The 16,624-nt window shown below is 42.9% G+C and overlaps 1 protein-coding gene across 1 annotated transcript in view; it reads left to right on the top strand.

Annotated features, from left to right (window-relative positions):
- The window catches only part of LOC143793534 (uncharacterized), a 40,160-nt gene extending 30,146 nt beyond the window's left edge, over positions 1 to 10,014 (top strand). The window contains exons 7-8 of the mRNA XM_077280584.1: positions 6,185 to 7,576; positions 8,323 to 10,014. Coding sequence (XP_077136699.1) covers positions 6,185 to 7,576; positions 8,323 to 8,366 — 1,436 coding nt within the window. The 3' untranslated portion in view covers positions 8,367 to 10,014. The remainder of the gene's footprint in view (positions 1 to 6,184; positions 7,577 to 8,322) is intronic.
- The last annotated feature ends 6,610 nt before the right edge of the window (positions 10,015 to 16,624 follow it).

Below are 16,624 nucleotides of genomic sequence, written 5' to 3'. Positions count from 1 at the left end.
GACGCAGGAGGATCGGGACAGGGTCCTCATCATCTCTCCCCTTCCTCCTGCAGAGGGTCCGGAGGCCGACACCCTGCTGAATAAGGGGTCCCTCAGCCTGTCCAGGTGAGCGGTGGCTCCTGGAGTGAGCCGCTTCCCCTCCAGAGGGTCTCTTGGCTAGCACGGTCCATCTCTGTACATGGCTCCAATACGCGCAGAATATTCAGAGGAACTTCCAGTTACAGAAGGATGATGCGCAGGCTTCTAGTACCCAACGTGCGTTCCACCGTGTAACGCACTTCCGGGAGACCTAAAAAAATAAATAAATAAAAGCGCTGAATCCTAATTTAAAGGGGAACCGCCTTTTGACGATTCAGATGGAAGACAGGTGAGACAAAACTATTTCAAGTATGGACAGGGGTGAGCTGAGGTTCCAGTGCATCTAGTCAGCCAGCTATGCAAGGTCAAACCACTAGCAGGTCTGATACCCCTGCTCAAACCCTGGTACAGGTGAGGTTCTGGAAGTTTGGGTCTCAGACTCACACTCTTGTCTAGGGTATAATTCCTAGTACCTGCCCTTGTTCCTTTATAGGACAAGAAAGCCCCTAAAAGGTCCATGACGCCATCCACACCTAAAAAGAAAGGAAAGAGATGTGCCATGTGTAATACTAAACTGCCGGACACATGGGAAACAGTAATTCCCTGAGTGTATTGCCAAGGTGGTTAAAGATGAACGCCCCTCATTTATCACCGATATAAGGACCATAATTAGAGAGGAGGTTCAGAATTCCGTCACAGAGTTAGTCACCCCACAATCCTCCCGGATGGCTCCCAGGTAAAAAATACCACGATGGGAGATGAAATCCAGACGAGAAGGGGAGAAATTATCAGATTACACTGACCCTGAACAAGAGGAAAAGGGAAGAATTTGTTACAATGCCCGCAGAGGAAAAGAAGTACCTTCTCTCTTGGGAAGATACTGACGCTCTATTATCAGCCGTCAGGAATACTATGAAGTTGGCGGATACCCACCAGCCCCCTCCTCAATGCAGGACGAAGTGTTCGGAGGTTTAAGGAGCTGTATGAACATACACTTTCAAATTATTATGCAAATAATATTTCCTCCTATTTTCTCTAAATTACCTATCTGAATTGCAGTCATTGTTATTTTCCAGTCATCTACTATTCTAGTATAATTGCAATGTTTTGGAACAAACTGCCTATGAAAACAGTATCTTTTTTAAAAAAATAAACACTCTGTTCCAAATTATTATGCACAGCAGAGTTTTCAACTTTTTTTTTTCATTTTGAACAAAAAAATGGTGAATTGTGAAGTTATAAGCATTATCAGCTTATTACAAAATGATATCAAACAGTTTTCAAGTGAAAACTTTATTCTAGGTGATGTTACATTTGCACATAGGACCCCTTGTTGGAAAGAAGCTTCTGAACTCTCGTCCATTGAATTTGTCAGTTTTTGGATGGTTTCTGCTTCAATTGTTTTGCATGTGGACAGAATCCCCTCCCAGAGCTGTTGCTTAGATGTGAACTGCCTCCTGCCATCATAGACACTCCTTTTGATGATGCTCCAGAGGTTCTCAATGGGGTTGAGGTCAGGGGAAGATGGTGGCCACACCATAAGTTTGTCCTCTTTTATGCCCATAGCAGCCAGAGATGCAGATGTGTTTTTTGCAGCATGAGACGGTGCATTATCATGCATGAAAATGATCTTGCTGCGGAAAGCACGGTTCTTCCTCTTGAACCCTGGCAGGAAGTGTTGTTTTAGAAACTCCACATAGATTATGGAGTTCATCTTTACCCCTTCAGGGATCATAAAGGGCCGACAATCTCTCTCCCCATGATTCCAGCCCAAAACATTACTCCACCTCCTCCTTGTTGGCGCCTTAGCCGTGTTTTCATGGGGTGTCCATCAACCAGCCATGCTCCACTCCATCCATCTGGACCATCGAGCGTTGCACGGCACTCATCGGTGAACAAAACAGTTTGCAAGTCAGTCTTCATGTATCGTTTGGCCCACTGGAGCCGTTTCTGCTTGCGTGCAGTGGATAGAGGTGGTCGACAGGATGGATTACGCACAGCTGCAAACCTCTGAAGGACCCTGCATCTTGTTGTTCTGGGGACGTTGGAGGCACCAGCAGCTTCAAAAACTTGTCTGCTGCTATGACAAGGCATTTTTGCAGCTGCTCATTTAACCTTACGCAATTGCCTGTTGGAAAGAGTCCTCAATTTTTCCTTATCAGCACGCACACGTGTGTGCTGTGAATCAGCTACATACTTCTTGATTGTGCGATGATCACGATGAAGTGTCTTGGCAATGTTGATTGTAGTCATGCCTTGACCTAAATACTCCACAATTTGTTGCTTCTCAGCAGCCGACACATCCTTTTTCTTTCCCATTTTGGCAAAAAATGTAGGCTGCTTAATAATGTGCAACAGCCTTCTTAAGTAGTCTTGCCTTTATTTGGACACACCGGCCAAACTAATGTGCACAGGTATCTGCAATTGCTTCAGTGATATAAAGAGCCCTGACACACATCACCATCAATGAGTTTAAATGACAAACAAAAAAATTCTAACCTTATCACTCCTAAACTCTGTGTGCATAATAATTTGGAACACAGTGTAGTGTTCCTGGTCAATAAGCATATTAAAGCCATGATCCTAGAGGAGTGGGAAGATGTGGAAAAGAGACAGACAATTCCAAGAAGTTTGAGATAATGTCAACCTTTTGAGTCGGAGCACATAAAATTATGGGAAGAAATCCCTAAGGTGGATACCCCTATAGCGAGGGTAGAAAAGAAAACGGGTATCCCCTTTGAAGACTCGTCATGACTAAGAGATCCCAAGGACAGAAAGGCAGAAGGTCTTCTAAAAAAACATGGGAGACCTCTGCAGCCATAATCACAACTAATATAGCCTCTACCTCTGTGGCAAGATCCATGAGCACATAAGCAAGGACCCAAGGAAAGTAGGGGGAAGACTCCACAACTTTCTTCCGGCATGGACAGAGGTATTGAGGAACCCATGGATACTGCAAATGATAGCACAGGGTTACAAGATACAATTCATGCAGGTACCCCAGGGAAGATGCTATCTGACAACTATCCAGTCTCCCCAGGTCACAACAAGGCTGCTGGCAGATGTAAAGAAGTTGGTGAATTCAGAAGCACTGGTTCCAGTGCCAGAGTCAGAATAGGGTCTCTGTTACTATTCGGGCCTGTTTTCAAAAAGAAATTGGTGGGAGACTATTGCAACATAATAAATCTGAAATCATTAACCCCTTTCCAAGGATAAACAGTCGCACTGGGTCTTTATCAATACTTACCCATAGTAGAAAGGCAAGGAGCGGACACACCACTGCAGTCTCCAGATGCAGCATACAAGTAGCCCCTAATGATACTCCAGCACCTCTCATGAAATATTTCCTCTCCTTGCCTTTCTACTATGAGTAAGGTTTGATAAAGACCCAGTGGGTCCAAACGTTGCCTTATACCATTGGAATACCTTATTGTCGCAACTGCGATGAATCATTTAATTTTGTTGTTTTGAAAATAAAATTCGAAATTGTTTGCAACTTAAAGGAATTCTGAGTGCGACTGTTTATCCTTGGGATTACATTTTGTGGAATAACTCCACGTTCAGTCAGTACCACCGTAGCAGGAATGCGCATCTTTTTCTTTTCTACAATTAACCCATTTCCGACATGCGCTGCACCTATACTGCTCTGCGGGAGGTGCGTGCCCACAAAGAGAAGCATATGTACAGCAGCATGATCGCGCAGCCTCACAATGAGCGCCGCGGTTATCGTGTGCAGGTGTCAGCTGTATTCGACAGCTGACACCCCGCAGCAACGCCCACGATCGGTGCTAGCAACAGTCGTGGGCATTTAATCCCTCTGATGCCGCTGTCAGTAGTGACTGCAACAGAGGAGCATCGCACAGGGAGGGGGCTCCCTGCACGCTTCCATCAGGACAACACGATGCTATCACTTTGTCCTGATGGTCTCCATGGAGACTCCTGGACCCAAGATGGCTGCGGGGTCGTACAGGAAAGGTGGTTTGAGGGCACCTGCTATCAGCAGTCGCTGACATACCTCCTTCCCTGCCTGTAAGATCCTGATCTGATACTCCGCAGTGCAGTGTCAGATCAGCGATCTGATATAACACAGTGATATCCCATACTGGGACAATGTAAAAAATAAAATAAAAATATATAAAGTGTAAAAATATATATTTTTTAAATCCCTAAATAAAGAAAAAAAAATGAGAAATATTTTCCAATAAACACATTTATTTATGGAAATAAACAATAAAAGTACACATATTTGGTATTGTCACGTCCGTAACGGCCCGCTCTATAAAACTGTCTCACTAGTTAACCCCCTTCAGTGAACACTGTAAAAAGAAATAAATAAAAAAAACTAGGCAAAAAACAATGCTTTATCATCATACCACCAAACTGAAAAAAAAGTGCAATAAAACGCAATCAAAAAGACGGATGTAAATTAAGATGGTACCGCTGAAAACGTCATCTTGTCTCGCAAAAAATCAAGCCACGATACAGCTCCATCAGCAGAAAAATAAAAATGTTATAGCTCTAAGAATAAAGTGATGCAAAAATACATATTTTTTCTATAAAAGTTTTTATTGTGTAAAAGTGCCAAAACATAAAAAAAGACCCGGAGAATAAAGCTGCCTTATCAATTCTACCACACGAGGAACAGTGTAAAAAACAAACAAAAATTAATTCTTGAATTGCTGGTTTTTGTTCATTCTGTCTCAAAAAAATCAAAATACAAAGTGATCAAAAAATGTCATGTGCCCGAAAATGGTACCAATAAAAACGTCAGCTCGTCCTGCAAAAAACAAGCTCTCACATGACTCTGTGGACCAAAATATGGAAAAATTAAAGCTCTCAAAATATGGGAATGCAAACACTAGTTTTCACAATAAAAAGCGTCTTAGTGTGTGGCAGCCGCCAAATGAAAAAACCCGCTATAAATCTGCTATCGCTGTAATCGCACCAACCCAAAGAGTAAAGTCACCTAATCACTTACACCGCACGATGAACGGTGTAAAAAATAAATAATCCAATTCTTCACATGCTGTTCATTTATTTTCATTCTTCTTCCTTGTACTTCCTATGGGGAAAACGCATCGTGATAAGAGGGAGCTAAGAATTGGGGATAAGTACCACGACTGTGTGGAATTTCATTCTCATGGCTATTGTTACTAGATTATGTACCCAGTTATGTACTGGTTTCTGAAGTTAGGAGAGGATGAGAGTGGATTAATACCTACTGGTATATTGTGTGGGATTTTTATTATGGAGAATTTATGTTCAGTTATGCACCCATTTTTTGTGGGGGGGGGGCAAACAGAAGATATCACATTGGGCATTAGGCTTTTGAATTAAAGGAACAAAAAGGAGCTAATTATCTAATAGTACCTTGTCATGTGATATCTGACTGTGCACCCATTTGATTGGCGTTCCTTTAGTGGTATTCTAGACCATGTAAATATTATAGGCATTGTGTAATAGGGATATGGATCATAGATTTTCTTTGTCTAAATTGTAGCCCCAAAGATGACTATTAATGTGATTGCATGCTCTGGCCATATTATCTTTGTTGGGGTATTAATGTGACTACATTTCTTGTATGCATCCCTCCTGGAACATACAGCAATAACTTCGAGATTTTTATATCTTGGGTACTCCCTTTAATTGTTTTTGTATGTGTGTGTGTTTTGTGTATATTATAGTGTGTAGGATGTTCAGGATGCATTAGGGTCCCTATGGCTACCGACGTTCAGCGGGGGTGCCATCACGTCTACAACTAGGGTGCCTACCTCCACTGGCAGGTAGGGTGAACTTTAGGGCTCATCTGGGGAGAGATTAGTCCTAGATTTTTTTTTCCCCACTATTGACCCTCCATTTTTTTCACCCTTATAAGGTAATCAAGTATTTTTAACCCTTTTAAATACATAAATAAAGTTTAATTTTTAGAGGTCTATTTGTGTCAATGTCACCATTTTATAAATGTTATTCACTTAACCCGTCGTGTTAATGTTATGGCATGTAGTTGTCTTCCTTATTACCGGTACTTTCACTGACGAGGGTCTTCATTTTGAGCTCCATCAAATTTTAAAATCCCTTTTGTGAATTTTATCTCTCCTCTTTATAGGAAATCCTTGTGATAATAACAGTTTATCACTAAATTGTAAAAAAGAAGATATCAGGAAGCACTCTAATGGAGAAAACCTCATTACCCTTCATGGATCTCGTGGACTTCACAGTACTTCACTCTCTTATAATCCTCCTAATCATGAGGAACCCTCTCCTGAGCAATCTCATATTGTTACCGCAATTCCAAGTGACAAAGTGGATAGAAGATATCAGTGTGACAAGGAAATTAATAAAAGTTCAGATTATGTAACTCAAAGCAAACATGAAGGAGAGAAGCCATACTCCTGTTCAGAATGTGGGAAATGCTTTACAAAGAAATCAAAATATGTTATACATGAGAGAATTCACACAGGAGAAAGGCCATTTTCATGTTCACAATGTGGGAAATCCTTCACAGAAAAAGGGAGTCTTATTAAACATCAGAGAATTCACACAGGAGAAAAGCCATTTTCATGTTCGGAATGTGGGAAGTCCTTCGCGGTTAAAGGGACTCTTATTAAACATCAGAGAATTCATACAGGAGAGAAGCCATACTCCTGTTCAGAATGTGGGAAATGCTTTACAAAGAAATCAAAATATGTTATACATGAGAGAATTCACACAGGAGAAAATGCATTTTCATGTTCAGAATGTGAGAAATCCTTCAAACATAACAAGAGTCTTATTAGACATCAGAGAATTCACACAGGAGAAAACCCATTTTCATGTTCAGAATGTGGGAAGTACTTCACAGATAAAACGAATCTTATTAGACATCAGCTAATTCACACAGGAGAAAAGCCATTTTCATGTTCAGAATGTGAGAAATCCTTCATAGATAAAGGGACTCTTAATACACATCAGAGAATTCACACAGGAGAAAAGCCATTTTCATGTTCAGAATGTGGGAAATCCTTCACAGAAAAAGGGACTCTTAATACACATCAGAGAATTCACACAGGAGAAAAGCCATTTTCATGTTCGGAATGTGGGAGGTCCTTCACATATAAAGGGCATCTTATTAGACATCAGAGAATTCATACAGGAGAGAAGCCATATTCATGTTCAAAATGTGGGAAGTCCTTTGCGGATAAAGGGAATCTTATTGCACATCTGAGAATTCATACAGGAGAGAAGCCATATTCATGTTCAAAATGTGGGAAGTCCTTTGCGGATAAAGGGAATCTTATTGCACATCAGAGAATTCATACAAGAGAGAAGCCATATTCATGTTTAAAATGTGGGAAATTTTTTAACCAAAAAACAAATCTTGTAATACATCTAAAAATTCACGCAGGGGAGAAACCTTTTTCATGTTTACAATGTGGAAAATGCTTTACAGAGAAATCACAACTTGTTAAACATCGGAGAACTCACACAGGAAAGAAGCCGTATTCATGTCCAGAATTTGGTAAATCTTTTATACATAAATCGCGTCTTCTCTGAAGAGAAGTCACACAGGAGATAAGCCATATTCATGTTCAATGTGTGGAAAATCTTTAGTAACTCATATCTTGTTAGACATGAGTGAAGTTATAGAGAGAAAAGCTGTATTCATATTCAGAAGGTGGGAAATCTTTTTGTCATGGTCTCATCTTTACTCTGGACTAGGGAGGCTTTCAGTGATGGCTCAACCTTGCAATGGGATCTGGTGTTTGCTGGACTGTCAGTGTTGTGAGTGACAGTCCATTTATCCAATCTGATCCTGGGGCATTCTGGGCTTGCAGCAATTTGATCAACAACCCTGCTGCTCATTCTGGTAAAGCCTTTGGGCATTTCCCCAGATGCCTCTCATCCTTGGTCATTTTCTAGCTATTTAGCTGGCTATCTGTGAGTAGATCGGTGTCAGCTGTAGCTGAGCTTAGTTTGGTGTGTGCTTAGCTCTGTCTGATTGTGTCTTTCTCTGATCTTGTTGCCGGACGTAGGATTTGTCTTGACTATTCATGTGGATTATCCCTTCTGCTCTTGACGCTCTCTGACTGCAGGTACCTGACCCCGTACTTGGCCTCTGACTGTCTTTTTCTTACTCCCTAGTCTTGACGTACCCTCCTGGTATTTGACCCTGGACTGTTACCTGACCACAACTTTGTCTTGCTGCTCTTTATCTTGTGCCCTCCTGATATCTGACCTCATTTCTCCTGTCTACTCTTTCTCTAGGCTTGTCCATGAGTAGTGACTCAGTGTCACACGTTTATACATAAATCAAATCTTAATATATAATGACGATGGAAGAAAATCTCAGTTCAAGAAGTGTACAAAAAGGTAGATGAGAAAAAAATAAATATTTATTATTCATATTAAAACAAAAAAATAAATAAAATGAGGTGCCTCGTGCCAAAGAGAGATGCAGAACAATACATTGCATAGGCAACAATTACAACAAAACCTACACCATTTTTTTTTTCAATGTTCTTTTTATTAAGAGAAAAACCTACATAATTTTAATATCCATCTGTCATGAATCACAAGGGAGATATTTTTATTATCCCCCATCGCTGACACCAATATGTCATGAACCGAGGTTGTTTGGTTGGCCCCAGTTCTTTTGTGAAGGGAATTTATCTATATCCCACTTCCCAGTTCTGGTTTGGAGCTTTCAGCTCTCTGGCGCCCCCTTACCTTCAGGTCAGACAGGGTACTGCACCTAGGATAATTGGTTGCCAGAAAGGCTGCCTTACTATGTACTGGCTAATGGGCACACTGCAGTGAGGGCAATATAACTACTCCCACTCAGGCGGGAACAATAATTATCTGCTGTTCGTCGCTACCAGTTTTTCCAACGGCTCAGGACACTTTCCGCTGCCACCAGCTCCTATTCCTGAATTGGTAATGGGTCAGGAGCCAATCCATGATGATGTCAGTGACGTGACATACGTGACGTATGATGTCAGTGACGTGTGGAGCTACAACTAATGAGACGTCCAATATTATATTATTCTGTTTAGTAGATGAAACAGTTTTGCTTTGGGCACATACTTTCACAAACCACATTTAGGTCACCCACATCCAATAAAACCTTTGGTATTTGTCTCCCACGTGTTGGCTGACTTCCTTGTAGAGATATAAACTAGGAGAAATGATGTTACCGATAATAACGTCCCTCTTAGCAATGAAGGAACAACCAGGTCTCACAATCTCTGCTAGATCCTCGTCAGTGTATAAAATAGGTAAATGTTCTTTGATAATATTCACTATATTATAGAAATCTTCCCTGCAGCCAGTATTGGATTTATCTCTAGACTGATGCAGGTTTTTGTTTCTTATCATCAGATAATTATCTCTGGTTTTAGTGTCGGCTTTGATTTTTGCCGTATTTAGGATGGGAGGTTTATATCCTCGTTGGGTTAATCTCTGATCTATGCTGTCACAGTCATGATCATACGTATCTTTATCATTACATATTCGTTTTGCTCTAATATATTCACCAGCAGGTAAATTATGAAGATGAGAGATCAGTGTAGGTAGTATAGAAATCTCAACTATCGGATTTCTGTAGATAGTAGTGTGAATACGTGTCGTACCAACAGCTCCATCAAGAGAATGCCCAAAAAGGCTATGGAAGACGCTGCACATTATGGGTAAGAGTAAGAAGGCAGGTATGGACGCGGCATTGCCCTCCCAGATGGTGAGAATGTCATCAATGAAACGTCAGATCTCTGCAAAGGAATATGTGGATTTCGTCTGCGCTGCCCAAATGATGAGATTCCAGAAAGTTATTAAAGTTTGTCAGTGGTTTATTCTACGGGTTTCAAGGTTTTTTGCAACCTCTTCAGGAAACACCACATGAAACATACATAGGTGGAGCATTAAATACACACAAGTTTCAAAGGGAAAGAAAAAACAGACACCAAGCAGTCAGATGACACATGTCAAAGCACACCATATACTGCTATTTGCATCAAAGTTCATAGTAATAAATAGAAGCTGTACTTATATTGACATGTCTATTATAAACACAGGGAGAAAAAAGTATAGGGAAAATAAAAAAAAACACATCTATACTGAGCAAGAAAAGCACATGTCTGACACAAACTCTAAAAGATATGCCTCAGCTTCCTCGAAATCCGCCACCCGACAATTACACCACTTGGCTATACTAACAAGTTCCTGCCAGCGCATCCAATGTGGAGGAGACATATGTAGTGTTGAGCGATACCGTCCAATACTTGAAAGTATCGGTATCGGAAAGTATCGGCCGATACCGGCAAAGTATCGGATCTAATCCGATACCAATACAAGTCAATGGGACTCAAGTATCGGACGGTATCCCTGATGGTTCCCAGGGTCTGAAGGAGAGGAAATTACGTCACGGCTTGTTGTGATTGGTCGCGTCGCGGTCACATGGGCGGCACGCGACCAATCACAAGCCGTGACGTCACGGAAGGCAGTAAACGCGCGCATTTTAAGCAAAGAAGGCTGCCGGTTCCCTCGGTAAGGTGCAGGCTGCGTCGGAGAGGTGAGTATAGCAATATTTTTTATTTTAATTCTTTATTTTACACATTATATAATCGGAATACCGATTCCCGATACAACAAAAGTATCGGATCTCGGTATCGGAATTCCGATACCGCCAAGTATCGGCCGATACTTGCGGTATCGGAATGCTCAACACTAGACATATGTTAAAATAAACCATTATTTAAAACAATTTTAAATTGTGTGGATCTAAATTTTAATAAATTAAAAATATTTTATTAATAAAAAAGAAAAAATAATAAATATATATATATATTTTTTCTTTAAACATTAGTCCGGCTTTTTATTCCTATTTAATGATGAATTAGAATAAAATGGAAGGAAGGAGATTGCTCATCTGCCAAAGCTCAGTGGCCGTGTGGGAAGGACAATGTGTTCCACATCTGCAGGATTGCGCGCATCCCAGGAGGAGCACACAGCGCCTCTTCAAATGACCCAGGGCTATTATCAGCTCCCGCACAGAGACAAATTATACAGCGGCTAGTGCAAGCCACATAACAAAGCTTTATAAATCTCTCCAGCAGCATTTGTCCACCACCTGGGGATTGCAACTCATGTCTTTAGAACAAAGGAATGATTGGCTGTCTAAAATTATTTCATAGAGTAATATTAAAAAACTTAAGAATATATAGATCTTAAAAATACCCCAGAAATTATTTATGAAATTATACTGGGGTCCAGGGCCAGTCCGGAAAGAGGAGTTGATGCTCTGTAAAACTGTTTTTCTGAGTGATCCCTCACCAGCTCTGCGGGATTGAAGTTATAATTATGGTGTATCAGGGAAAAAATAATGAGGTGAGGTTTCTATCCTCTTTGGGTTAATCTCTGATCTATGCTGTCACAGTCATGATCATACGTATCTTTATCATTCCATATTCGTTTAGCTCTAATGTATTCGCCAGCAGGTAAATTATGAATGACATGTCTGGGATGAGAGATCAGTGCAGGTAGTATAGAAATCCCAACTATCGGATTTCTGTAGATAGTAGTGTGAATACGTGTCGTATCAACAGCTCCCTCAAGAGAATGCCCAAAAAGGCTTTGGAAGACGCTGCACATTATGGGTAAGAGTAAGATGGCAATGATTTGCATTAATGTCCATGACACACAGTGGTATGGACACGGCATTGCCCTCCCAGATGATGAGAATGTCATCAATGAAACGTCCATACAGTGGATGGCAGACAAAAAAGGGTTAATAGTTATAAATGTATTTAGATTTTCCACCACATCACGTGTGACCCAACTGTAATTCTTCTACCAATTAATATTTTCTGTAATCTTTAAAACGTCCTTTATATAACTGGGAAGTCTCCTGACTAGAGGCTGGAGACGTTTATCCAACCATTTACATAATTGGTCCATCAGTGAATCCACACTAGCTGTAATAGATCACAAGGATGGAGGAAAGATTTCTATGTGTTTTCCGTAATGTATGAATATCGGACATTGTGGGTAATATTTCATTAATCATCCTAGTTGTTTGGTATTCAGTGCACCCAATGCCAAACCCTCCTCCAAAAGACAATGTAAGGGGTACTGAAAGGATTAGTAGGATCTCCATCTAGAGTGCGGTATATATTAGTATCGTTTGTTCATAACCTCCGGTTCATACAAGCCACTATCCAGACCTGTAACTGAACCCCCTTTGTCTGACGCTCTAATGACTTTATTAGGGTTGTGCTCGAGGCTGTATGTGACATTCGTGCTGCCCTAGGCACCTTATGTGATCACGTCCTACCGGTAAGTCAGACCGAAGGTGCCCACACCCTTTAGATAGTAGGTAAAGGGGTTATTCAAGACTATATTCATTTCATTACTGTGAGCTAAAAAATAAAAGGCAGGTACAGTAGTGTTCAAAAATTATCCAGTGTGTTCAGAAACATGAGTTACTCACACAATCTTTCTCCTAGTTGTTATTTCCAGCATTGGGAACATTGCTCGCTGTTATGTACATAATGTATAACTCCTTTACAGAAAATAACAAAAAATGACCATTGGCCGCTCTAAAAAATAAGTGTCTGCATTTGTCTTTAATATTTTTATGAGGATTTATCATTCCTGTGAATCACTGACCTAATATGTAGTTTTATTCCCACACTTTTTTAGAACGGCTTCACATCTATGTTGCATAGAGTCACCCAACCTCTGGCCCCGGTCACCTGTTATTCCAGCCAGGGATACTTGGATACATACCACAGTTTTTTGGCATTTGTTAGCTTTGCCTCAGAAATTGAATTTTTGATGTCGCCCCACAAGTGTTCTATTGGATTAAGGTCCGGGGATTGGGCCGGCCACTCCATAACCTCAATCTTGTTGGACTGGAACCAACATTTTGCTGGTTTACTGCTGTGTTTAGGGTCATTGTTTTGGTGAAACCTTTATTTCAAGGGCATATCCTCTCCACAGAAAGGCAGCATGACCTCTTCAAGTATTGTAATATCTGCAAACTGGTCCATGATCCCTGGTATGCGGTAAATAGGTCCGGCACCATAGTAAGAGAAACCTGTCCATATCATGATGCTTCACCACCATGCTTCTCTGTGGCAGCATGCAAAGTTTGGTGGTCATCTGACGACTGCGGCCCTTGAACCCAAAAAGAGTAATTTTACTTTCATCAGTCCATAAGATGTTTCTTCATTTCTCTTTAGGCCGGTTATGTTCTTTTGCAAATTGTATCCATTTCTGTATATGTCTCTTTATTAGCAGTGTGACTTTTCGGGGACTTCTTACTGAGAGATTAGCGTCACACAGGCGTCTTCTGTCACAGTCCTCACAGGTAACCTGAGACGGTCTGTGATCATCCTGGAGCCAATCATTGGTAACGTGAGACGGTCTGTGATCATCCTGGAGCTGATCACTGGTAACGTGAGACTGTGAAGGCTGATGCTCTTTCAAGGAGCTTTGTGCCTGACTCTCCTGGAGTCTCAGAGCCAGCTGGTATTCTTAAAGAGGGAGTAATCTTGTCAGCCATTTCTCCGGATTTGCGACGTGTGTTGCAGAGATTTCAGGCTGGTAGACCTGACTCTTGTCCACCTGACAGACTGTTTGTTCCTGATAAATGGACCAGCAGAGTCATTTCCGAGGTTCATTCCTCGGTGTTGGCAGGGCATCCGGGGATTTTTGGCACCAGAGATTTGGTGGCTAGGTCCTTTTGGTGGCCTTCCTTGTCACGGGATGTGCGGTCATTTGTGCAGTCCTGTGGGACTTGTGCTCGAGCTAAGCCTTGCTGTTCTCGTGCCAGCGGGTTGCTCTTGCCCTTGCCAGTCCCGAAGAGGCCTTGGACACACATTTCCATGGATTTCATTTCAGATCTTCCGGTGTCTCAGGGCATGTCTGTCATCTGGGTGGTATGTGATCGCTTCTCCAAGATGGTCCATTTGGTGTCTTTGCCTAAGCTGCCTTCCTCTTCCGATCTGGTTCCTTTATTCTTTCAGAATGTGGTTCGTTTGCACAGCATTCCTGAGAATATCGTGTCTGACAGAGGATCCCAGTTTGTTTCCAGGTTCTGGCGATCCTTTTGTGCTAAGATGGGCATTGATTTGTCGTTTTCGTCTGCCTTTCATCCTCAGACTAATGGCCAAACGGAGCGAACAAATCAGACTCTGGAGGCTTATTTGAGGTGTTTTGTTTCTGCAGATCAGGATGATTGGGTGACCTTCTTGCCATTGGCTGAGTTTGCCCTTAACCCCTTCACGACCTTTGACGCATACGCTGCGTCATGAAAGTCGGTGCCAATGCGACCTATGACGCAGCGTATGCGTCATGGAGGGATCGCGCTCCTGCAGATCGGGTGAAAGGGTTAACTCCAATTTCACCCGATCTCCAGGAACAGGGGGAGTGGTGCTTCAGCCCAGGGGGGGTGGCTTCACCCCCTCGTGGCTACGATCGCTCTGATTGGCTGTTGAAAGTGAAACTGCCAATCAGAGCGATTTGTAATATTTCACCAAAAAAACGGTGAAATATTACAATCCAGCCATGGCCGATGCTGCAATATCATCGGCCATGGCTAGAAAACCTAATCTGCCTCCCCCCACCCCACCGATCGCCCCCCCAGTGCTCCGTTACGTGGCCGCCCCCCTAATTCGTCCTGTCCGCTCCTCCGTCCACCTGTCCGCTCCCCCTGTGCTCCGGTGCCCCCTCCCTGTGCTCCGGTCCCCCCCCCCGTGATCCGATCACCCCCCCTTCATACTTACCTGGCCTCCCGATGTCCGTCCGGCTTCTCCATGGGCGCCGCCATCTTGCAAAATGGCGGGCGCATGCGCACTGCGCCCGACGGCTGGCAGATTCATTTCAGATGTATTTTGATCACTGCAATATAGCCTATCACAGTGATCAAAATAAAAAAATAAGTAAATGACCCCCCCTTTATCACCCCCATAGGGACAATAATAAAAATAAATAAAATATATATATATTTTTTTCTGCTACGGTTAGGGTTAGAACTAGGGTTAGAATTAGGGTTAGAATTAGGGGTAGGGGTAGGGTTAGGGCATGTGCACACAGTGCGGATTTGGCTGCGAATCCGCAGCGGATTGCCGCGGATCCGCAGCGGATTGGCCGCGGATCCGCAGCGGATTGGCCGCTGCGAATTCGTAGCAGTTTTCCATCAGGTTTACAGTACCATGTACACCTATGGAAAACCAAATCCGCTGTGCCCATGGTGCGGAAAATACCGTGCGGAAATGCTGTGTTGTATTTTCCGCAGCATGTCAATTTTGTGCGGATTCCGCAGCGTTTTACACCTGTTCCACAATAGGAATCCGCAGGTGAAATCCGCACAAAAAAACACTGGAAATCCGCTGTAAATCCGTAGGTAAAACGCAGTGCCTTTTACCTGCGGATTTTTCAAAAATGGTGCGGAAAAATCTCACACGAATCCGCAAAGTGGGCACATAGCCTTAGGGTTAGGGTTGGAATTAGAGTTAGGGTACCGTCTCACAGTGGCACTTTGATCGCTACGACGGTACGATCCGTGACGTTCCAGCGATATCCATACGATATCGCTGTGTCTGACACGCAGCAGCGATCAGGGACCCTGCTGAGAATCGTACGTCGTAGTAGATCGTTTGGAACTTTCTTTCGTCGCTGGATCTCCCGCTGTCATCGCTGGATCGTTGTGTGTGACAGCGATCCAGCGATGCGTTCGCTTGTAACCAGGGTAAACATCGGGTTACTAAGCGCAGGGCCGCGCTTAGTAACCCGATGTTTACCGTGGTTACCAGCGTAAAAGTTAAAAAAAAACAAAACGTACATACTCACATTTCAGTGTCCTTCAGGTCCCTTGCCGTCTGCTTCCCGCTCTGACTGTCTGCCGGCCGGAAAGTGAGAGCACAGCACAGCAGTGATGTCACCGCTGCGCTCTGCTCTCACTGTACGGCGGCACTCAGTCAGAGCGGGAAGCAGACGGCAAGGGACCTGAAGGACACCGAAATGTGAGTATGTACGTTTTTTTTTTTTTTTTACTTTTACGCTGGTAACCACGGTAAACATCGGGTTACTAAGCGCGGCCCTGCGCTTAGTAACCCGATGTTTACCCTGGTTACCCGGGACCTTGGCATCGTTGGTCGCTGGAGAGCGGTCTGTGTGACAGCTCCCCAGCGACCACACAACGACTTTCCAACGATCACGGCCAGGTCGTATCGCTGGTCGTGATCGTTGGTAAATCGTTATGTGAGACGGTACCCTTAGGGTTGGAATTAGGGCTAGGGTTGGAAATAGGGTTAAGATTAGGCTTGTGGTTAGGGTTAAGGATAGGGTTAGGGTTGTCTTGGGGTTACAGTTGTGGGTAGGGTTGGGATTAGGGTTAGGATTAGGGTTGGATTTAGGGTTACGGGTATGTTGGGGTTAGGGTTGTGGTTAGGGGTGTGTTGGGGTTAGGGTTGTGATTAGAGTTATGGCTACAGTTGGGATTAGGGTTGGGGGTTAGTGTTGAAGTTAGAATTGAGGGGTTTCCACTGTTTAGGCACATCAGGGGTCTCCA

The sequence above is a fragment of the Ranitomeya variabilis genome, chromosome 1 (assembly GCF_051348905.1).
Source record: "Ranitomeya variabilis isolate aRanVar5 chromosome 1, aRanVar5.hap1, whole genome shotgun sequence".
Lineage (NCBI taxonomy): Eukaryota > Metazoa > Chordata > Amphibia > Anura > Dendrobatidae > Ranitomeya > Ranitomeya variabilis.
This window is presented reverse-complemented; position numbering and strand designations above follow the sequence as displayed.